This window comes from Vitis vinifera, chromosome 7 (assembly GCF_030704535.1).
Source record: "Vitis vinifera cultivar Pinot Noir 40024 chromosome 7, ASM3070453v1".
In the NCBI taxonomy this organism is placed as follows: Eukaryota; Viridiplantae; Streptophyta; class Magnoliopsida; order Vitales; family Vitaceae; genus Vitis; species Vitis vinifera.
Genome location: NC_081811.1, coordinates 25456674 through 25480102, shown reverse-complemented (window position 1 = coordinate 25480102; position 23429 = coordinate 25456674). Strand labels below are relative to the sequence as shown.

Genomic DNA, 23429 nt, shown 5'->3' with positions numbered 1-23429 from the left:
GCATCTAAATAATTATTTTTATAATACGTATAGTCATTTTTCAAATCTAAACTTTTGTCTAATCATTATTTTAATGAAAATTTTTATATCAAAATTTATTATGATAATTTTAGATTTCAAAATATTTAATATTTAAAAATTAAATTTAATCATTTTTAATAATAAGTAATGATTAATATTATATACTTTAAGCTATGTCATTCATAATGAAACAACTTGTTTAATAAAAATTCTAAAATCTCGCTTTATTTATCATTACCAATTATTTTTGGGAAATTAAACCGGTATATTATATAGGTAGAGATTATAGAGAATTTATCATATTATATTAAATGTACAAAACTTTTGTGAATTATTTTTTTTATCATATTCAATAATATGTATATATATTATTAAAATAATAATTTATAATAAATTATTTCCTTTAAACAATTTTATAAATAATTTAAATTAATTAAAATAATATATAAAAGAACATAATATACAAATAATTTAGTTAAAAATATGATATTAATGGATAAGTATTTATAGATAGATATATCAAATATATTATCCAATAATATTTTATTATATTAATAGATAAATTGAAATTTATTATGATAATTTTAGAGAGGTAAAATATAAATATTTTAATATTTAAAATAATTTTAATCATTTTTTTATTTTAAAACTTTTTAATAAAATATTCTAATATATTTATAATTAATCAACTAAATAATTTTAATATAAAAATATCTTCATTTATGATAATCTAGTCTAATAAATAATATATGATATATACCTTATATTAATTTTTTTATACCAATTATATTTAGACACATCCCACAAAGTCTTCTATATGATTTTATTACCTTTTTTTTTAAGAAAAATTTCAAAATATCAAATTGATGTTTTTGTTTTGTTTTTGTCGTTTTTTTTTTTTTTTTTTTCTTTCAGTTTTTAGCTTCTTGTTCTAGAAAACCAAGATAGAAAACTATGTTCAATCATGATTTCTATTTTCTTTTAACATGATAACACAAAATATTCCAAGCAAGGATACTTAATCTGTAATGATTTATAACTTTTTAAAATTAGTGTGATTATAAAATAATTCAAATTAAATTTGGAAGTTATATATATATATATATATATATATATATAGATATTAAAAAAATAGTTTGTTTAAAAATCATTTAAAGTAAATAAATGTAAAATATTTTAAAATTAATTAAAATAATATATAAATATACGAAATGACATAAATAGGCCACAATGACTATATATATATTTTTTTCATTGATATTTTTTTTATTGATAAATATTTTAAAAAATAAAATAAAATAACTTATTTATAAAATAATACGAATCTAAAATGAATACAATCCTCAAAATAAATACAACACAATCTTTAATCCTTCCACAATATAAATTTGATCAAAATGAAATTCAATACAATCCTATGAATGAATAGAATACAATTTTTAAGCCTTCCATAACATCAATCCAATGAAAACTCAATGCATTTAGTGCTTCACAAAGAGTTGTGAGCATTGATTGTTGAGAAGAGATATGAAGAACACTAATCTAGTGTTGGGCAATAGAGGTAAAACATTAGAGAAAAAGGAAGTATGGACTCTAACGGTCTTAAAGAAAATATCACAACTATGAAAAAGAGCGAACAACAATGTCTCTACTAGAGGAAAACAAAAAATTAAAAACATTTAACGCATTCATAAGAGGAAAAAGAAAAGAATCTCAAATCTTTAACAAAAGGAACAAAAATAATTTAATTAGATTTTTTCAATTATAAATTAAATTAAATGGTGAGACATTAAGAAGGAAATAAAATTTTATAGATTTATTTTTGTTGGACAAAATTTTGGTTAATCTTGATTTTGATGATTATAAAATAAAATTTGAGACAAATGATTACTTTTTATGTGTGATCAAGGGAGAATATCGAAAAGAAACAATATAAATCAAAACTAAAGAGAAGGCTTAAAAAAAGGACATTTCAAGTTCAACTCTTAGAATCTTTTTGTAAAATTGTTGATTTACTAGGATTATAATACATTAAATTTTTTATTTATGCACTCAACCCTGTTGAATTCATCTAACAGGGTTACCTTTAAAATAATCATTTGTCATATCAGCTTAACTAGCGTGGACGGTGGATGCGAGCCAATTAGGATTCTGGGCCCAATTCTCAAAGCCCAAGCCCCAGTGGTTTCTGTGGGGTGGAGTGTTGGGTTGGGCAGAGCCCAAACTCATTTGAACTTTGTTGTTAGCCCAGCCCACGTATACCCGAAAATCTAAAGGCCGAGCAATGAAGAGATGTAATACACATGAGGATGCATCTAAATAATTATTTTTATAATACGTATAGTCATTTTTCAAATCTAAACTTTTGTCTAATCATTATTTTAATGAAAATTTTTAAATCAAAATTTATTATGATAATTTTAGATTTCAAAATACTTAATATTTAAAACTTTAATTTAATCATTTTTAATAATAAGTAATGACTAATATTATAGACTTTAAGCTATGTCATTCATAATGAAACAACTTGTTTAATAAAAATTCTAAAATCTCACTTTATTTATCATTACCAAATATTTTTGGGAAATTAAACCGGTATGTTATATGGGTAGAGATTATAGAGAATTTATCGTATTATATTAAATGTACAAAACTTTTGTGAATTTTTTTTTATCATATTCAATAATATATATATATATATATTATTAAAAAAATAATTTATAATAAATTATTTCCTTTAAAAATTTTTATAAATAATTTAAATTAATTAAAATAATATATAAAAGAACATAATATATAAATAATTTAGTTAAAAATATGATATTAATGGATAAGTATTTATAGATAGATATATCAAATATATTATCCAATAATATTTTATTATATTAATAGAAAATTTGAAATTTATTAGGATAATTTTAGAGAGGTAAAATATAAATATTTTAATATTTAAAATAATTTTAATCATTTTTTATTTTAAAACATTTTAATAAAATATTCCAATATATTTATAATTAATCAACTAAATAATTTTAATATAAAAATATCTTCATTTATGATAATCTAGTCTAATAAACAATATATGATATATACCTTATATTAATATTTTTTAGGGAGAATTACCCAAAAAGGTGGGCTGAAAAATAATGACTATGAAGGTTTACTCTTTTAGATGACAATTTTACCTTTGAATATGTTTTCTATATTATTTATAAATAAATTGAGATTGTCAACGACGTGGAACTCATATATGATGATAAGTACAGGTTGATAGGCAATCAACGGTACATTTTTCGCCTTGAAAAAATTGTTGTCACTTTTGAACATGACTGTTTAAAAATTTGTTTTTTTTTTTCAAAAAAATTGAGATTTTAAAGAACCTTGTAAAAAAATAATTTTTAATATCTCATAAATAAAAATCATATCCTAAAGTTATTATATCGTTTTATATATAAAACATACAATTAAAAACTTTGATATCATAATATAGTGAGTAATTATTTTTTACGAGCACTCATCAATTGAATAATATATACATATTCAATTGACTAACACACACCTATTAAATGGAATAACTCATAATTATTCATTGGGTAATATAGCACATGAAAAAATTAAATAAAAATAAATTAAATTATGTTGTGTAATATATTGTAATAATAGTGTATTTATATCGTAAGTATAATGCATTTATGTCGTACCTATATTTCATTACAAAAGTAATAATTCTAAAAATATTTATTCATACTTTATTGATATTAACACATCGTATCAATATATTAACAACATTTATTTAGTGTTTTGAAATTATTTAATAATTTTTGTGTGTATATATATATAAACTATGTGAATTCAAATTAGTATTTCATTTGGTCTCAGAAATTAGTTATGATATAGGTATGTTGTGAAATATGGTATGATCATACAAAATTATCATTTTTATAAAAAAATTCATAAATTTCCTAATTAAGTTTTATTGTAATGTAAGTGTATTTATATTATAATTATAACATATTTTTGTTGTGTCTGTATTTTATAATAAAAGTAATAATCTTAAGGTTTTTGTTGTGTCTATATTTTATAATAAGAGTAATAATCTTGAGGATCACCTTTTACACCTTATTAATATTCAACATATCAAATATATTAACATCATCCACTAGATGCATTGAGAAAAAAATTTATATGAAAATTTAAAAAAAAAAACACTATGCAAAGAAAAAAAAAATCATATAAATTTTTTAAAATTATTTTATCATAAAAATAAAAAATGATTAAACATTCTCTATTATTTTCTAATTCTTTTTAGAGAATCTGAATAAAAAATTAAACATTTTATCTTCCTTAAATTTAATACAAAAACATAATTTATTAATTTAAAATTATAATATATATATATATATATATATATATATATATATATATATATATATATATATATATATATATATATATATATAAATCATCATTTTTATTATATAATTATAAAACTTATTTTTTTCTTCATAAAATTAAAAATTAGAATAAAAATAAAAAAGGTAAAAAAATAAATAAATGATATTTTGAAAATATTTTTTAAAAGTATTTTTGTTTTAAATAGTAAATTTAAATAACAAATTATATATAATTGTAAGGGTTAAACCCAAAATTTTGATTTAAAATTTAAATATCAATAATTACAATAAATGTGGGACCTATGTACCATAAATGTATTGACAAATCAAGTGAAGTGTTTTAAATGCTTTGAATTTTAAAAGTTTTAGTTAAATGATAGTTTTAGTATATTAAGCTTATTAAAGTCCTCCCCAAGAATTATTAAAAGATACCACCCTTTTTAGTAATTGTTCTGCCCAACCCACCCTTTTGGGTAATTCTCCCTATTTTTTATATCAATTATATTTAGACACATCCCACAAAGTCTTCTATATGATTTTATTACCTTTTTTTTAAGAAAAATTTCAAAATATCAAATTGATGCTTTTGTTTTGTTTTTGTCTTTTTTTTTTCTTCAGTTTTTAGCTTCTTGTTCTAGAAAACCAAGATAGAAAACTATGTTCAATCATGATTTCTATTTTCTTTTAACATGATAACACAAAATATTCCAAGCAAGGATACCTTAATCTGTAATGATTTATAACTCTTTAAAATTAGTGTGATTATAAAATAATTCAAATTAAATTTGGAAGTTATATATATATATATATATATATATTAAAAAAATAGTTTGTTTAAAAATTATTTAAAGTAAATAAATATAAAATATTTTAAAATTAATTAAAATAATATATAAATATACAAAATGACATAAATAGGCCACAATGACTATATATATATATTTTTGTCATTGATATATATATTTTTTTATTGATAAATACTTTAAAAAATAAAATAAAATTACTTATTTATTAAATAATACGATTCTAAAATCAATACAATCCTCAAAATAAATACAACACAATCTTTAATCCTTCCACAATCCTATGAATGAATAGGATACAATTTTTAAGCCTTCCACAACATCAATCCAATGAAAACTCAATGCATTTAGTGCTTCACAAAGAGCTATGAGCATTGATTGTTGAGAAGAGATATGAAGAACACTAATCTAGTGTTGGGCAATAGAGGTAAAACCTTAGAGAAAAAGGAAGTATGGACTCTAACGGTCTTAAAGAAAATATCACAACTATGAAGAAGAGTGAATAACAATGTCTCTACTAGAGGAAAACAAAAAATTAAAAACATTTAATGTGATGTCCCACATCGGATAGGGGAGAAAGTTCCTGGCGCTATATATATAGAGACTTATCTTAATCCTGTAGACGCGTTTTAAAGCCGTGAGGTCCTTCTTGGGCCCAAAGCGGACAATATCTACATGGTTGGGTGCGGGTCGTTACAAATGGTATCAGAGCCGATCCCCGACCCCGGTGTGGGGGTTTGTTTGGCCTCGTAAGGGGTGTTCGTTTGTTTGGCCCCGCAATCTCATGGGACACAACGAGGACGTTGTGTCTGCATGGGGGGATGTTTGTGATGTCCCACATCGGATAGGGGAGAAAGTTCCTGGCGCTATATATGTAGAGACTCATCTTAACCCTGTAGACGCGTTTTAAAGCCGTGAGGACCTTCTTGGGCCCAAAGCGGACAATATCTACATGGTTGGGTGCGGGTCGTTACAAATGGTATCAGAGCCGATCCCCGACCCCGATGTGGGGGTTTGTTTGGCCTCGTAAGGGGTGTTCGTTTGTTTGGCCTCGCAATCTCATGGGACACAACGAGGACGTTGTGTCTGCATGGGGGGGGGGGGGTGTTTGTGATGTCCTACATCGGATAGGGGAGAAAGTTCCTGGCGCTATATATGTAGAGACTCATCTTAACCCTGTAGACGCGTTTTAAAGCCGTGAGGGCCCTCTTGGGCCCAAAGCAGACAATATCTAATATCTACATGGTTGTAGACGCGTTTTAAAGCCGTGAGGGCCCCCTTGGGCCCAAAGCGGACAATATCTACATGGTTGGGTGCGGGTCGTTACATTTAACGCCTTCATAAGAGGAAAAAAAAAAGAGAATCTCAAATCTTTAACAAAAGGAACAAAAATAATTTAATTAGATTTTGTCACTTATAAATTAAATTAAATGGCGGGACATTAAAAAGGAAATAAAATTTTATAGATTTATTTTTGTTAGACAAAATTTTGGTTAATCTTGATTTTGATGATTATAAAATAAAATTTGAGACAAATGATTACTTTTTATGTGTGATCAGGGGAGAATATTGCAAAGAAACAATATAAATCAAACCTAAAGAGGAGGCTTAAAAAAGGACATTTCATGTTCAACTCTTAGAATCTTTTTGTAAAATTGTTGATTTACTAGGATTATAATACATTAAATTTTTTATTTATGCACTCAACCCTGTTGAATTCATCTAAGTGTTAATGTATAATTTGTTTCAAAGAAAAACCTAAGTTTTAATTTAATTAGTTAAAATCTTTTTAAAAGTTGAGCTAATAGTTGTTATGGCACGGTTTTTGTTTCAATTTCAAAACTTATTTTTTCTTCAAATTGACCGAGGTATAGGGTAATTGGTTGAATCGATTAGGTTTGATAGATCAAGGAAAGTCAAATGTCCCTTTAAAGCTTATAAGACTGTTTCAATCTATTGGGCAACGATCATCTTAATAGCTAGTAGTTTTTTCAACTCGAAGATCGCCCCCAAATTGTGGCTAACAACTAATTTCATATTCGATTCCAATTTAAAGGCTTTGTACTTATTATAAGGATTAAAATATCGAAAATCACAAAAATATTTGTAGTTTGAAATTAAGAAATTTTCAAAAATATTGACGAAAATTCTATCAAAAATATCCATAATGTGGAAATTAATCAAGACTCATAAAATATTGGAAAAAACATATACATACATCATATGTGTTTGATATAATATATGATGTTTAATTATGAAATCATAAAGATTTATTTATTTTATATATATTAGATAAAAAATGGTGATGTATATAATTATTTTTTTGGTTTCAAAATATTTATGGCTTATTTGTAAGTCTCTACCGATTAAATATTTAATTACTAATTTATTGTAGAGAAGATATAAACCGAACTCATTTAGAAAGTTGTCATGTTTTTTTATTTTATTTTCTATTATCAATATTTCCTTAGATAGCATTTAAAAATGAGATAACTGTATTTGTTTAAAAACAAGATAATTAAAATTAATTAAGTTTATTAAAATTTTATTTTTATAAAAAAATAAGAAAAACTTTAAGAGACAAAATTAGTACATATATCATTTTTGTCATATATTAAACATGAGGGTAACTTGCCCTAGTTGGGGACACCGTTGTTTCCCTTCGTTTAAAATTCTAATAAATTGGTGATAATGCCGAAAATTTCCCCAAAAAAAAAAAATCTTAAGTTCAAGATCCACTGTTGCTTCTCTTCATTTAAAATTTTAATAAATTGGTGATGATGTTGAAAATTCCCCAAAAAAAACCTCAATTGACTTTCCATTCGCAATTTTTTGTTACCTATGACCAATAAGTGACACAAAAAATGGTTTTTGAAGATTATTTGGGCCTTAATGGAGTATGTTTGAATACACCTTTGTTTATAAACTTGCATTTCATCTTAAACTTAATAGTAGGATATTTCTTAAGTCTTAAAAGAGTGTTTTGTAAACAAAGCCTAAAAGGGAGTTAGTTTGAAAATACCGATTTCTTAAAAGTTTTAATGTAAATCTCTTGGAATCATAATGTAAGTGTAAGATTTGAAAGCTTGTCTTAAAAGCCTTGTTAGTGAAACCTTCACTATGTTGAAGTTCGAGTAAAGTGGACATAGGTCAAATGATATTAAAATACTATGAAAATCTTGAGTTTACATGTTTTGTATCTCATCACTATTTACTTTAAGTAAATGTTTCGTGTTCTGTTGGACCAATGAACGAAGTGAGGCAGGTTCTTCAAGAACCGAATTTTTTTTAGCAAAATAGGTCAAATCTCTCGATAACCATTTAGTTTATAATAGATGTAAAAATGTTTATAAAGCTGACGATAGGTTCATAGAAGGATAATTGCTCAATTTTGATACACTTTACTTGTGTTGAAACTTGTATATATATATAATACAATTTTTTTTCATTTCCAATATCTTTTCATATTTAAATATTTATTTTGTTTACTAAATTTTAAATATTAATACATTTATATAAAAATGAATAAATAATATTATAAATATTATTAATTCTAATAAAATATATATTATATATTTATGATATCACTGATTTAACTGCAGTTCGACCATCGACCCAACTAGTGAATATAAACTAGTAACTTTTTCGGTTCATTGTTCGGTTTGATTTTAAAAACATTGGTTTCTTGTATTCAAAATGACATAATTTACAAAAAGGACTGATATCTAATTCACCTCCATGAATGTATATTTAGATTGGATTAGAACCATAAATTAATAATTTCATATTATTAATTAAATTAATATTTTATTTTATTTTTGGAATTATTTATTTCACTTCGACTAACAGAAAAATCAAATCCAAAATATTGTCATATATCATGCACTAAACAAATATTTCATTTATGTGTGAGTGTCACTTTTAGTATTTCTATGCACTATTTGTTACTTTTGGCAACCCTTTTTGTGTCTACCATTGAAGTCATTAATTTCACTTATTTTTTATTGACTTGTTAATAAATGAAATGGTGAGAGAGTAAAAAAAAGAAATAAATTTGACTAAATAATTAAATTGATATTTCATTTATGTGTTAGAGTCACTTTTGGTATCTCCATATTTCAGTGTTGCTCTTGGTATCTACTTCTGTGTCTAGGTGTGAAATCAACAATCTTGCTCATATTTTCATAAGAATGGGATGGCTTATAAAGAATAAAATAATAAAATTAATGTTATTAATTAGGCCAAATAATGCCTTATTCTTTCCCTATTTTTGTTAATAATTATCAAATTAAATTATCCTACAATTTTCCTACCTTTCAACCTAAGTGACACTGATTCATTAACAATAGCATGACAACTTGGTAATTTTAAGTCACACCCATCTTCTTATTTCTACCTTTTTAGGAGGAATTAATTACCTTCTTATTTTTTGTCCGTTGGATATATTGGGTGTCATATCTCACCAGATCTTATAAGCTTCCTTTGGATTTTGGAAGAAAAAAACTAAAAAGGAAAAAAATTGTGAAAGGAAAATATAGAAGGAGTCTAAATTCAAGAAATTTTTCATTAGCTTTTTTATTTTTATTTTTATTTATTTATTTATTTATTTATTTTTGTTTTTTCAATTTGCATAGTAAACCAAAAATAGAAGTTGAAATGATTCATTTGCTTTCCCTTACTTAAATACTTTCATGATCAAAAGAAGCTTAGTATCATTGCATGGAGACTTTAGAATTGTTGAGAAATCAGTTGAAATTTGAATTTTATGTTTAGGAATTCAAATATAAAAAATAATTTTTTTAACTTATTTTCTATAAAAGTACTATTCATGTATTATTTATTTATGTATAATGTAAAACTTTTTAAAATATTCTTCTTATTTTTAATGAAAAAGTTTTTAAAATATTTATAATATTTTCAATTATTATATAAAATATTATAAAAAATAACTAAAAGTACAATGGACAATAATTCTAAAAAATGTTTTTAATTTTTTAATATTTAAAAAGATAAAAAAATTTATATGTCAAAATAACTAAAAACACTTTCTAAAATTATAGTTAAAAACACTTTAAATTTATTTAAAAAGGGTAATCAAAACAAAATAAAAATAAATAAAAAAATAGTCAAATATGTATTTTTGGCTTTAAAAAAACTGTTTTATAATCTATGTAAGAGCTTATTGTTTTCAAGAACAGTTCCACTTAAGGTGGTACAGAATCGAATTTCACTTTTGACTACGATTTCAACAACACAAGCCTGATTTAAAAGGTACGTAGATAAGAGGCTGAAGGTCATACATTGGCGTAAGAGGCCAAAGGTGAATATATGCTTATATACCCACGACATAATAGAGCAAATAACTAAAGCTTCTTATTTTCGTATCTCCTTGTACGGTTGTACATACCCTGAAGAATATGAGCTGCTTCATTAATGGTTCTTGCTTTAGAGTTTTAACCCAGAATTCCCAAAAACATCCATGGCTGATTTGAAGCATATAACAAAGGATGAGGAAAGTCATTTTATTCACCATCATCATTGAAACAATTCAAACAAAACAAGATTGGGATTTTCAGCTTAATGCCCTTTATTTCCAAACATATCACATATATAGAACTGATCACATATGGCTGCGGACAACTATGTGAAAATCTTCCAAAAAATTCACTCAGAACCTCCTCCTCCCTCCATGGAGTTATTCTTGGTTGGGTTAGAAGCAGAGGGATCATCAGGTTCAACTGTGTTTAGATCCAGGAGTGGTCTTGGGGTACGAGCCTTCTTCGAGAGCTCCTCACGTTGCTGGTATACTCTCTTTTTAAGATCCTCCATCAGAACCTTTAAAATCTGCAGTTGAGTGGGGTTAAGGTTCTCTACCGGTGTAAGCAACCAGGTCTTTGCCTTCATCTCCATCCCCATACGCTTGATGGCCTCCCCACGTTTTTTTTCGACTTCCAGTTGATCAAGCAGAGCATTGTATCGTTGGATGAGCTCACGCAGATTGTCAGTTTGAACACTCTGATCACCAGCATCCAGTGCCTGGCTTTGGCCGTCATACCTGTTTATTACCGCCTCGACCGAGGGGTGGCCAAATGAGAAAGCCTTGCCACCTGGGGAGAAGGCAATGACTGCAGTTTCAGAATCACACAAGGTGGCAAGCTCACTCGCCTTCTTGAAAAGCCCGGATCGACGCTTAGAGAAAGTGACTTGCCGAGCGTCTGATGCTGAAATCAACTTCATCTCGATCTTCTTGCGACCCGCATTCGTCTTTCTCTCCATTTCTAAACGACTAGAAGAAGAATCGAAAGCTAGGTTCCCTTCACACAGAGGCGAACCACAGTTACTTATAGGGCTCTCTAACTCCCACTTGGCCAGGTCTGACATTTCAGGAAATTAATTTCAAGAAAAATCTTATCAGATTAATGTACATATTATGAAAATTATGCATATCAACCTGTCCTAGGACTTGAACTTCTTAGATAAGCTTTACTCCACATCTGGATCTTGAAGCATTAGACTCAGCAAACTCCCTACGGAGAAAGAATACCACACATAAAATCTTAAGAATAATGTACCCAACTAAATAATTTTTCTACCCTCCATGAAGCTATGATGTTTATAAGCTTAGCTATTTGGCAAAATGAGACATTACTCCGTCGAGAAGCCAGCTGTTCCACAGTCAACCTAGCAGCGCTTTTTTCCAATGGCCTTAAATCACAAAGTGATTATCAATTTGCAAAAATGGTAAAGTACAACTTTCCTTTTGTTGAGAAACTTCCCTTCTATGTAAGGTGGTGGGTCCCGTTGTTTTAACCTGAGAAATCCCAATAAAAAGTGGTCCTTCTCGTAACTCGTACGTCTTACCATCTTCTCGACATCCTAGAGTTGAATACATTGGCACCGACATCAACTGCCAACCCCATTCCCGATAAGACTCTTTTTACCTAAACAAAGTTAGGAAAAAAACCATACATCCATAGGAACTTCATACTTAGGAAGAAGCAAACATCCTAAGCAATGCAAATCCCAGGCTAAGTAAAGAATAAAACCAAAATTGAAAGTCTAGCACCCCACTCTATGGAAGAGAACTTGATCATGGAATAGAACAAGACATCAGTGTTTATCTCATCATTTCTGCTTACTCGTCCTGACAATTTAGCTTATAGATTTTGAACTTTAGGGAGTTATTGAATTGCTTTCTTTGGCTCAACCAAACCTTATTGCATAGGGCTAAAAAAGCAAAACTCAAGTTAAGAAATTTGTATTCATTAAATAGTTAATACAGTGTGCCATAACATAGTAGGGGCGAGTGTGTTTTGTGTGTGTGGATGCATGGACAAGCAATGCCTAATAACAATTGTTCGACTACAAATAAAAATCTAATATTAAAAAAAAGTTTCTTATCTGAAAAACAATTGTTTATTTAAAAAAAATAACCAAATGAGGTTATTTTTAAGAGCTCACAGCCTCGGTCTCTCTAGATTTTTTCTTGTATCAACAACACCCTGTAAACATTAAATTTTTTAATAAATAAAATTATTGCTAAATTGGTGTTTAAAATTGTGGCTTCCTAGTTCAATAAAATTTGGGTTTAATAAGTGATGAGTCACACACATTGGACATGTGACATGTGTTCAAAAGGTAACACATGACGAAATTTTAAAAACTACAAAACTTAATCTTGCAAATAAAGTCAAAATTTCTAATTTAAAAGAGAATTAAAAATAAATATTTTCTTGTTGACAGATTTTCTTAATGAAAGAGACAAGTTGTTAAATTAAATAATCAAATTCTTTGAATTAAACAACTAAATATTAGGGGATTCCAAATTTAATTTCATAATTTTACTTATAAGTGTTACACACAATCTACATGAGAAGAGAGACTTCAAAAAGAAAAAGAAAAGTCTTCACAAAATCCCCCTATAAATTCAAGAAACATCAGAAGTGTTACACACACAATCTTTATCTTTTAATAAGTTTATTTGGGAATAAGTCACTTATAACCCTCGACTGATTTTCGAAATTAAGAAAACGTTTTTGTTGTCCTCTTTAAATGAATCAAAGAGAAATATATTTTTTCATAAAATAATATTGCTACAAAGATTGTATCCCCATAATTAGTTTTAATAAAAAAAAATTATTTTACATATTTTTCTATCATTTTGTTTACATTGCAGGACTTCATGAAATTTGTGCATTCATGTCTTCCTTTGGACAACAAAAGAGAATTAAAATAAACTGACATATTAAATAAGACACTTTTAATTAAAGTAAACCTATCACTTTTTGTGAGTACTAAGGCCTTCTTTGGTAATTGTTTTTAAAAACATTTTTGAAAAATAGTTTTTGAAAATAATTTTTTTAAACAGTTTTTTGATTTTTTGTAAAATAAAAGTTTATTTGAGAACCTCAAATGCTTTTAACATGTTTTTAAAAATAATTTTTATATTTAATACTTATCATTGTACATATTTGTATAATTATTTATTAAATAGTCTCCAAAAAATAAGTGAAAATAAGTAAAAAAATATTATCTGAAAACATTCTGTTTTTTAATTGTCAAACATGTTTTTTAGTTTTTCTTTTTTTTTTGGTTCTAGAGAATAGAAAACTATTCTCGAAAATAATTGTCAAACAAGCCATAACCTTTTCATTTGATTAGATTTTTTGAGAAGTTCTCCTCAACTATATCTCTCACTATTAAAGACTTGTAAGAAGCTCCTAAAGGTGGGCCATTATGCATAGAGAGCTTATCTACCTCACATCCTAATAAAACAAACCGACTCTTCTACTTTTGGAGCTTTCACCTATTGTCTCAAATCACATAAAATTTCAACTCAAAATACATCACTTAGTCTAGGCATGCATGCATCCAAAAATGAGAGTGTCATATACAAAAAGAAAAGAAACATTCATCCTTTTCTCTTGTCATAAGCCAAGAAATGAACCCACCCTTTTCAACCTTCTTAAAAAACAACTACAATATATATATATATAAAGTGAGATTTTTATTTAATTATGTATTTATTTTTTGTGTCTCAAACCCTTCAAAGCATTGAAATAACACTTGAGTTCTTCATTTACTTAGAAAAACTTTGTAATCAAAATTCAAAATAAACTTTCTTCATTCAATGTACTTTTGATTGAAATCCATCCATCTTATCTATCATTGCTAAAATAAATCTCTGACTCACATGGTTATTTGTTTTCTCAATGTCTAACTTACAAAATACCCTAACCCTAGAACTTTTGACGAATTGTAGACCATGGCATCCAAAATTTTCCTATTCTCCACAAAGCTCTCTAGAAACTAAACATCATTTTACCTACTACTTTCTTAAGCACATTAACTAATATTTTTACTAACTTATATAAATGTACAAGCAAAGTGATAGGTTTAAGTTCTCTAATTGTTTGTAGGGGTTAAGAGAATAAGACTAAGAACATGACTATTTCGTAATATCCTACGGTGGATAGGAGGAAAATTTCTTGAGATTATATAAATATAGACTTCTCTTAATTTTGTAAACGCATTTTAAAACCTGAGAACTCCTTTAAACTTGGAGTGAACAATACGTACACGATTGGGTATAAATTATTATAAATTGTATTAAAATTGATCCTTAACCCTAATTAAAAGGTTTATTTGATCCCATGATGAATGTCTGTCTATTTGAATCATATGGGATTATTTTAAAATTTGTAACAATTAAGTTATTTTTGAAATTAAATTTATAAGTGTTTTTAGATTTGTTAGAATATTTTGAAAAACAACTAAAACTACAAAGAATATTTTAGAGAAATTTATATCATAAATAGCTACTTAATACATAGAGAATAAACTAATAAAATTATTTTTCATATTTAAGTTCTCAAACAAAACTTTATTCTTAAAACAATTAAAATTATTTTAAAAACTATTCTAAAAAATTATTCCTTTAAATCTATTTTTGAAGACATTACCAAACAAAATTTTGAACTCCACCACAAAAATTCGCTCAAAATTTTAAGATATTAAATAATAATGTAGCATTTTATACAAAGTTAACTCAAAGTGTCACATGCATAAATCAATAGAAAAATATTTAGATACAGAGAATTGATACATATCAAAATTTCCATTTACATCATTGAATATGTATCAGACACTTTTCTGGCAGTGAGTCCCACCCAAAATCAATCACATATTTGATCATTTTGGCTGATAATGTCGATTGTCTGTTTCGATTTTCTCTTTGTCTTTGATAGACCGGATGTCAGTTGTCACAATGAAAATGAAATCAGGGGTGGGAGTGAAACATCGATCGAGAGACGGAGACGGCCGTGGGCCTTTCTTTAGAAAGTAGAAAGAGATAGTCTTGAAATTCGGTGTAAACTGGTCCTCACCCTCTCATTTTTCCAGGAGTGTGGGGTCTACACGGGATGATGATTCCAAAATCGCACTCCTTGCTTCCTCTCCTCTCCTAATTGCCAAATCACCTGCCGGTCGCATTTGGAAATCTTCGTTAATTATAATTTATAAATTTTATAAAAGTGTACCTTATTAGGTAACTTGATAATTATATCATTTATGATTAGACTTGTTTTTCAAAATATCTAACTTTTATTTATTTATTTTTTAAATGAAAATGAAATACGTGGCAAAGAAAAAGCATAGGATGCTTTAAGGCTTAATCTTCTACTTTGTCTTGTGATGTACACTTAGTCAAATGGCTACAATAAATCAAGTAAAAAAATTGTATGAATCAGTGGCGTTCAAAAAATCAGGCAACTCTAAAAAATGTGGGACCGTGAAATTTACAACTCAACAGAAGGATGCGGGTGATCGTAGCAAAACTCAGCCCCCCTGAGAACAGCTGTGTGGATGTTGAAAGTCCAGCCATGATTCACCGTCCGGTGGAGTATGCTGGATTTGAAAATCGAGAGAGTCCACAACATCTTCGGTGCTCCAGCCCGCACGTAGCATCAGGAGGGACAGTACATGCACGTGCCACACCACGCCCTTGTTGTCTTTCGAAACGGCAGCTTTTTTGTCGTTTTGATCGCGGCCGTCCATCATCATCATCTCCCTCACCTCCTCCTCTCTCCACCCTCCATCTCTCAACCTCCAGAACAGCTCCTCCATGCAATAACCCAGTTCCCCGCTCCACCACGCCCGCGTCCCCCCACGCGCCCTCTCCACCGCCTCCGTCCAGAACTCAATTCTCCTCGCCGTCGTCGCCGCCCACGCCGGCGCGCTCACCTCCGTCTCCAGCCGGAAGAACTCCCCTTTCTGGAAGAATTCAGCCATGTCCAAGCTCCACATCCGAACATGTCCTCCGTGGACGAAGAACACCGGATTTCCCGCCAAATTCGGGTTGGAAGGAATGTAACAGTGGCGATATATCGGAACAAGAACCGGAGCTTTCTTCAAGAACCGCCGGGCCAAAGCTAAAGCTTCGTCGGAATCAACAGGCTCATCGCCCCAAGATTTACACCAAAACTTCCCCATGGAAACCGCCTTACACACCTCCAATATTGGAAGACTGGTGAGGATCTCAAGCTGTTGGTGCGACGACGATCGCCAGTTGGGGAAGCCAGGGCCCACCGGAAGGCCTTCCTGGAGAATGGATCGGAGATCGGGAGGGAAGGTAAAGCCGAGAGAGGCTTCGATGGTGGAGAATTCTGAATCGGAGAGACCTTCCTGGATTGGAACGTTGCAAGCGGCGAGATGCTTTATTACGTTCTTGGCGTAGGCAGCGACGGAGAAGCAAACTCGCGTGGGTTTGGGTCTGATGGAGAGGAGAGATTGCGCATTCACCTGTGCCTGTGTTGTGGTTACAGTGGCCATTGAAGGTGGATAATAGGCAGAGAGATAGAGAGAAGAGGTTTGAAAGAAGAAGAAGAAGAAAAAGAAGCGGGTGGTAGTTGTTATAGCCTTATAGCGTAATGCGGGAGCGAAGGAGAAGGGTAGTGAGTGGCGTTGCAAAACAGCTTGGAGCGAAGGAGTCGGTGGGGGAGATATTCACAGGGATTTTGACTAGGTTAGGGGTGCAATGGTGGGGGGTGTGGAAGTCTTCATGGAATTGGCCGCTTTCGAAAGAAAACTCAAAACTGGGCATGGTTGAATGCAGCATGAAAGACGTGTTTTACCAGTTGCGCCGTTGACATTATCAGACTCCCCCTTTCTTCTTATTCCAAACACATCTCCTTTGGAATTCCCACCCCTTTTCCATTCCATATGGGGGGACGGCCATTAACAACTTAATCATCGTCATATTTGAGAAAGCACTAGGGAGGGATGACTATTACTCTTTATTTATCATGCGGATTTCTATTGATTAATTAATATTCATATACAGTCCATGCCAAAAACGTTATAACTGAGCTCTCATAGTCCTCCATTAAAAAACAAATGTTACTTAAATGTAGAATGTTCGTGTCATATGTCCATATGGAGCCGCCTAATTTTTGTAACGCTTCTCTTTTCATTGTCCCACTCTTTAATTGTCGAATTGATTTAAGCAATCACACTAATGGTATCATCAATTAATAATCTAATTACTAACAAGTACAAATAATAGTTGATGGCATTTGTATAATAAACATGTGTAGATATGGAATAGTTCCATTTCAAAATTTCTTCATTTTGTTAAATGATGTAATTTTACCAAATGATTGGCAAACAAATAATCGTGACTCACATGCAAAAATTATAACACCTTCGCATCCGATCAAATGGTCTGGTGATTTTCGCCATTCTCCACGGGTGGTGCGGTGGTAGCTCTTATTCAATTCATTTAATAATTAACCAAACAAACCCATTGATGAATTTTAAAAAATTGTCCTACCATCACTGCCAAATGACAAATGGTCTCATTACACCACATGGTGTATACATTTCAATGTCTTGTGGGAAAATGCCATAAATGTGGTGGAAATTTGGTACCAAGTTTTCTACCCAAAACCCAGAATTCATGGTACTGAGGGGACCCGTTCCTGTACTTCTTAAGAGTCCATGACAAAGGCGTAGGGCCTCTGGACTCATTTTCTTGGTGGGGCAAGAGCTTCTAGACTCTTGGACTTCACAAATCAAACAGACGTTTTGTGGGCACCATATAGCATGGACCACGGTTTCAGGTAAGGCTTTGAAATATTTATAGGCATAAATGTGAATTGACATTTGGGTTCAAATTAGTAGTTGAGGAATATTTTTGGTTCATGAGAGTACTTAATAGAGGCAACTTGCCTGTTGGACTTGGGGTTAGGTCATTACCCAAATCAATTTATTCAATGATGCAACAATTTAAGGGGGTTGATTTTTTTTTTTTTTTTTGCCCAAGAGGGAGGGAAAAGAATCAACTCTAGTGGGTGATATCAGGATCCAGAAGAGAGAACATGTGTCTTTGTCAAGTCATGTGTGCAAAAATTATGTAAATGGAGAGGAAGTTGATGAAGTTTAAAAGAATTTCAAGATATAAGAGTTGTGATCAAAGCTGTAGGATTGAATTGTATAGGATTCAATATATTGCATGACGAGAATCAGTCCTACAAGCACTTTTGAAAATTCAAATGAACATGAAATTTCCAAAGATATGTTTTTCTCTATAACCAAACAACCCCAACAATGTCAACAAGTCATTATGTCTTCCCATCATCTAACACTCCTTAATCAGGTCAAGCCTCAGAGGAATATTGAACCTCCATCACTAGAATGGTCTAAAGCTTGTAGGTGAAATATTGAATAAACATACGATTCCCTGATAACGAAGAATGAGCACAAAAGTAGAGGATGACAACAATTTAGGGACAAAGTTTTGTATTGGGATCGATGATTGAGGTCAAGATAGTATCTACATCTGTGATGTCTATTCAATTTTACCAGTGCTTGATCCTGCTCTCCTACAAAATTTTGTGCATATTTCTCTTGTGTGTGTGGAAAGAAATATGCCCAAGCCAGCAGGAATATCTATTGTAAGCTAAAACTAGTATTGAAGCAAAAAGTATCACCGGCTCTTTAATTGAGGCAAAGCTCTACAGCTGGTGGGCTGTTGAGCATCCATGTTGTAGGCACCTTCATCTTTGGATGGAGCAATCTTCAGCACCTGAGCTAGCATCTTCCATATCCTCCACATCTACATCTTTCCCTGGCCCTCCTATTGCGGCATCTCCAAGATCTCTAGAAGCATCCTCTTCATGCCCAAAACTCCATCCAGGAATGACCTTACTTACCTGTCTGATAACACCACCATTGTCGTAGAAACCTTGTGAGCTCATATTTAACACATTTCTCCCACAGTCTTCAAAGCTGATATTTGAAGGCCACCCAAGATTGGAGTTGGTTGCAGCTTCTATGTAAGTGCTGGAAGCACCCTCAGTTTTGATCTGCCTAACATGTGAATACAGAATTGAGAAGGCAGTTTTAGGGTCCTCAGGCTTATCACTACTTGTTTTCATGTCTGAGGAGGTATTGAGGCCAATGCTGCTTACTTGCACTCCAGGAATGTCTTGATGAACTTGACTATGAAATGGAGGCATCATTGGGTTGCTTCTGTCAATCTCAATGTCGCCACTACTGTTTATGAAGGCACATGTCATTTTTCCATCGTCTTCTTGTTGCGTTGTAGCACTAGAGTGGTTTGCTTTTCCTTTATCTTCCACTTTGTTTAGGCATTCTTTCTCAAAATTGAGTGTCCTGGTTTCAGATTGGACTTTCAATACTGCAGGTTTTCTACCACGAGTTCGGGGATGAGACTCATCCAAAGAAGGTAGTGCATCAACTGCAGGAATTGGTTTTTTTGGCCGTCCTCTCTTTGACGTCTGTCCAGCTAAAGCAGTCCCAATAGTTTGAGAAGTGGGCTCTTCCCCTGTCACTTTTGCAGATGAAGCCTCTGCTTCTAACTTCAATAAGCGGCTCTTGTAATCAGCCAATTCTGATTGCAACTGACCAATAACAGTCCACAGTTGAACATTCTGTGCTGACTGCATTTTCAGAACCAGAACAAACGTCTTTATTTCCACATTGTGAGATAATAAAATCACAGTAAACATAGCAGAATATTTTGAAGAAATAACAAAGAATTCATACTTGACTCTCCCAGAGTTGCTGGTGCTTCTGAGAAAGTTTTGCTGGTAGCTGGATTGTTCCTCTTTGAAAGTGTTGTTCAACAGTTGCCGAGCAGCCTGGCAATGGTGGTGGCTGTGAAGAAAAGTAGCTGCATGCTCCTGGGTAAGCATAGGTACAAGCAGGCTGCAATTGTTGTGTTTGACACCACCAAGATGAGGGATCCCAAGGACCTGTTAACAAGAAAAAGTCCAATTTCATATGATGCAGATCACAAACATTAGGCAGCACAGCAACAATTAAGAACAAAATGGGAAGCTATAGTAATTAAGTCGGAAACAAACCAAGAACAGGCATATGTTTTATAATAAATTGAAAACAATATACATGTCAATGTTCAGGCTATTTGTGAACAATTCACAGCCTACCAAATTATGCACTTTATACAAAAACCATGCTGGATGTGAGGGTTGGAATTTGGAACTGGGCATCCCAATTACATACCAATGGATTTGAAATTGGACCTAAATTGAACGAGGTAAACTCCACAATGCTACATTAGAAGCAAGATTATGGAGTTCAAATCCCCATATTCTAAACCAAATCCAATTCTGCCAACTAAAATGTGGTCCAAGGAAAATCATAATGTTACTTGATGAAGTACGATATTAATGAAGGCACTAAAAGGAAAAGGAAAGAGTTTCATGTCAATATTGAGTAGAGAAATGACCAATGCTGAAAATTACCTGGAAATCCTGGATATGGGTATCCAATGTGGTAACAGAAACCTGGCATCTGTTGTTGGTTATTTGATGAAGTCCCTCCTCCATTGAGGGTAGAAACTTGCCAGTTAGCATCAGCTGTTCCTAGGGGAGTGAGTGGCTGATAAGAGGCAGGGGTATTAGTGCTGCTAAAATGATAACCAGGTCTCTGGGGAAGCCAAAATGGAGTGGTTGATTGGGCTAAATGCGGCGGTGGCTGGATGGGATATGGCTGCTGATGCGGTAATTGCTGATACCGGCTTAGGATGACAGGTGAAGGTGCTTGGGTTGGAATAGAGGGTCTAGAAATCAAGGACTGTTCCGCAGCATGTTGAGGTGTGTATGGCCATTGCATAATTGAAGGGTATTGTTGACTTAAGGAAGATGCATTTTCATGTGAAGGGCTACTAGTTACAGCATTCTTGGCAGCAAAAGCGACACCTGACTGGTTCTGTTCTTCCTTGCTCTGCTCACAATCAAACCCATATCATAAAAATAAACAGAGGCTTCAACTAATACAGTTTATTGGTAAAACAGGCACCCGTCTAATACTTGTGTATCTCGTTATACAAGGAAACATAACATTTATACCATTTAATCACAAAAACAGAAAACGAAAAGGGAAAAAAAAAAAACGCTGTGCAAAAATGAAGATTGCTATTGTTTCTCATCTTCCTAAACCAAACCCCTCATTAACAAGTTGGATATTATCATTCCAGCAAAACCCTTCAGTGCAATAGTCCTCTATTTCCTAGCAAACCCTTTTTCTTTTCCCCATTTTGAGTGTAAATGTTTCAGCTGAGAACAAACCCGAAAGGCAATAAAAAAGTTAACAGAAACCACTCACACAAAATGAAAAGATGAAAGGACCCACAAAGGTCCATTAGCATTTGTGATTATGCAGATGCCATAACTAAACAAGGAAAATAGAAGAAACCCTCACTTGAAAAGCAGGAGAGGAAGCTGAAGAATCATACCAAGTGTTCGCTATTGGTGTCAAGTTCTTGACTAGCAGAAGCAGGAGTAGAAGTAAACTTGGGATCCTTCTTCTTCTTTTCCATGGCCTCGGAACAAAAAGAAAACCTTCCCACCCCCTTTCTCTCTTGCTCAGAGAGATGACTGATCGCTAGTTTCTCTTGTGAGTGGTGAGTAAGTCGGTTCTCTCGAGTATGCTACCCTCTAGAGGCGGAAAGAGTATATAAAAACAAGGACCCATAAGAAAGAGCCAGCATGTCTTAAGAGAGAATGTGAAGGAATTTTTTTACAGCCTTTTATCTGTTTCTTGTTCTTGTTGCTCTTGTCCTCCTGTCTGTTACAGCCAGACCTTTTATTGTTTTTGCTTTTACTTAATATATATATATAATATTTTATTGAGTGAAGCAGTGCCGCCATTTGGGTATTCGAATATGGACAAGTGAGCGTCCTCACTCCTCAGAGACTTTACTCCTAAGAAACCCACTTCCCATTGAAGTGTTTTAGAAATTGCTCTGCCTCTATCTACATAGAACCAAACAGTGAAAAGACTTCCAAGGCGCCAGAAGATAAAGATCACAATAATACAGAAAAGGTGAAAAAAAAAGGTAAGGGAAAAATGGTTCGAATTTGGGAATTGGGTGAGAGTGAATAGACGATAAAGATCACAATAATGCAGAATTCCCCTTTCCTCAATGTGTCCAAAAGGAAAAGGCTTGAGCCCAAGCCCAACAATGACTCATAGGATGTGACATCAGAGATTCCAGACCCAGGCCCACTACAATTTCATTAACAAAAAGGAATATTTGATTTGGAGTTAGAAATTTGTATTAGAGAGATTATGAAATTAATTTTGATAGGGAAAAAGTTGGGAGTTGGAGGGATTTAGAGGGACAAGGTCACGGGAAAGGGCGATTGGTGCGTGGAAGACCACCCCTGCCCTCTCTCTCTTTGGTCAAACTCTAATTTTGTGTCCTTGATGCGCAAAAGGAGATAACCCATATTCCAATGCCTTCGCTCCGATTCAAATCAGTAATCCCACGTGTGACACCAAGGCAAATATAGAATATTGTCTTTTTCGATTAGAGTAGTACAGTGGGCCACTAATTGCTGATTAAGCAACTCATTGCCCGTAATGGGTGTGTGGCAAATGCCAAATGGGGGTTACTTCAATCTAGGCTATGTCTCCGCTAATTTAAATTATCATGGTCCTAGGTCAGTACTGGAACCTATTATGTGCTTTATGTCAATAAGTAAAAACTAACTTTGGATTTCAAACATTTTGAAACTTGGGGCATCAGATGTGACTTGTGAGAGATAAACAGCCTCGAGTCAATGTGCGTGCCCAATGTTTTGAAACTTGGGCTCCCATGAAACCCATCAGAAATCGGGTGGTGTTGAGAGCATTGCCCATTGTCTCAACGAATACGGGTTTC

General features: G+C 31.6%; 3 protein-coding genes across 4 annotated transcripts; all 3 read right to left on the bottom strand.

Annotated features, from left to right (window-relative positions):
* Positions 1-10716: 10716 nt before the first annotated feature.
* On the bottom strand, positions 10717-11891 carry LOC100254278 (agamous-like MADS-box protein AGL29). Its single transcript, XM_059737773.1, has one exon. It carries the CDS (start codon positions 11597-11599, stop codon positions 10883-10885), a length of 717 nt encoding a protein of 238 aa, XP_059593756.1. The 5' UTR covers positions 11600-11891; the 3' UTR covers positions 10717-10882.
* A 3370-nt stretch (positions 11892-15261) lies between these two features.
* LOC104878606 (uncharacterized) lies at positions 15262-17556 on the bottom strand. The gene is made up of 2 exons (XM_010649187.3): positions 16019-17556; positions 15262-15696 (listed from the first exon to the last, which is right to left on the bottom strand). The coding sequence occupies exon 1, from the start codon at positions 17045-17047 to the stop codon at positions 16055-16057; it is 993 nt and encodes a 330-aa protein (XP_010647489.1). The 5' UTR covers positions 17048-17556; the 3' UTR covers positions 15262-15696; positions 16019-16054.
* Positions 17557-18754: 1198 nt separating this feature from the next.
* LOC104878599 (uncharacterized) lies at positions 18755-22328 on the bottom strand. Of its 2 annotated transcripts, none has more exons than XM_059738609.1 (4): positions 21999-22328; positions 21007-21487; positions 20285-20493; positions 18755-20205 (listed from the first exon to the last, which is right to left on the bottom strand). In XM_059738609.1, exons 1-4 carry the CDS (start codon positions 22080-22082, stop codon positions 19273-19275), a joined length of 1707 nt encoding a protein of 568 aa, XP_059594592.1. In that variant the 5' UTR covers positions 22083-22328; the 3' UTR covers positions 18755-19272. The 2 variants fall into 2 exon arrangements, with proteins under 2 accessions (XP_059594592.1, XP_010647477.2); XM_010649175.3 differs by having other exon boundaries at positions 18755-20178.
* Positions 22329-23429: the final 1101 nt, after the last annotated feature.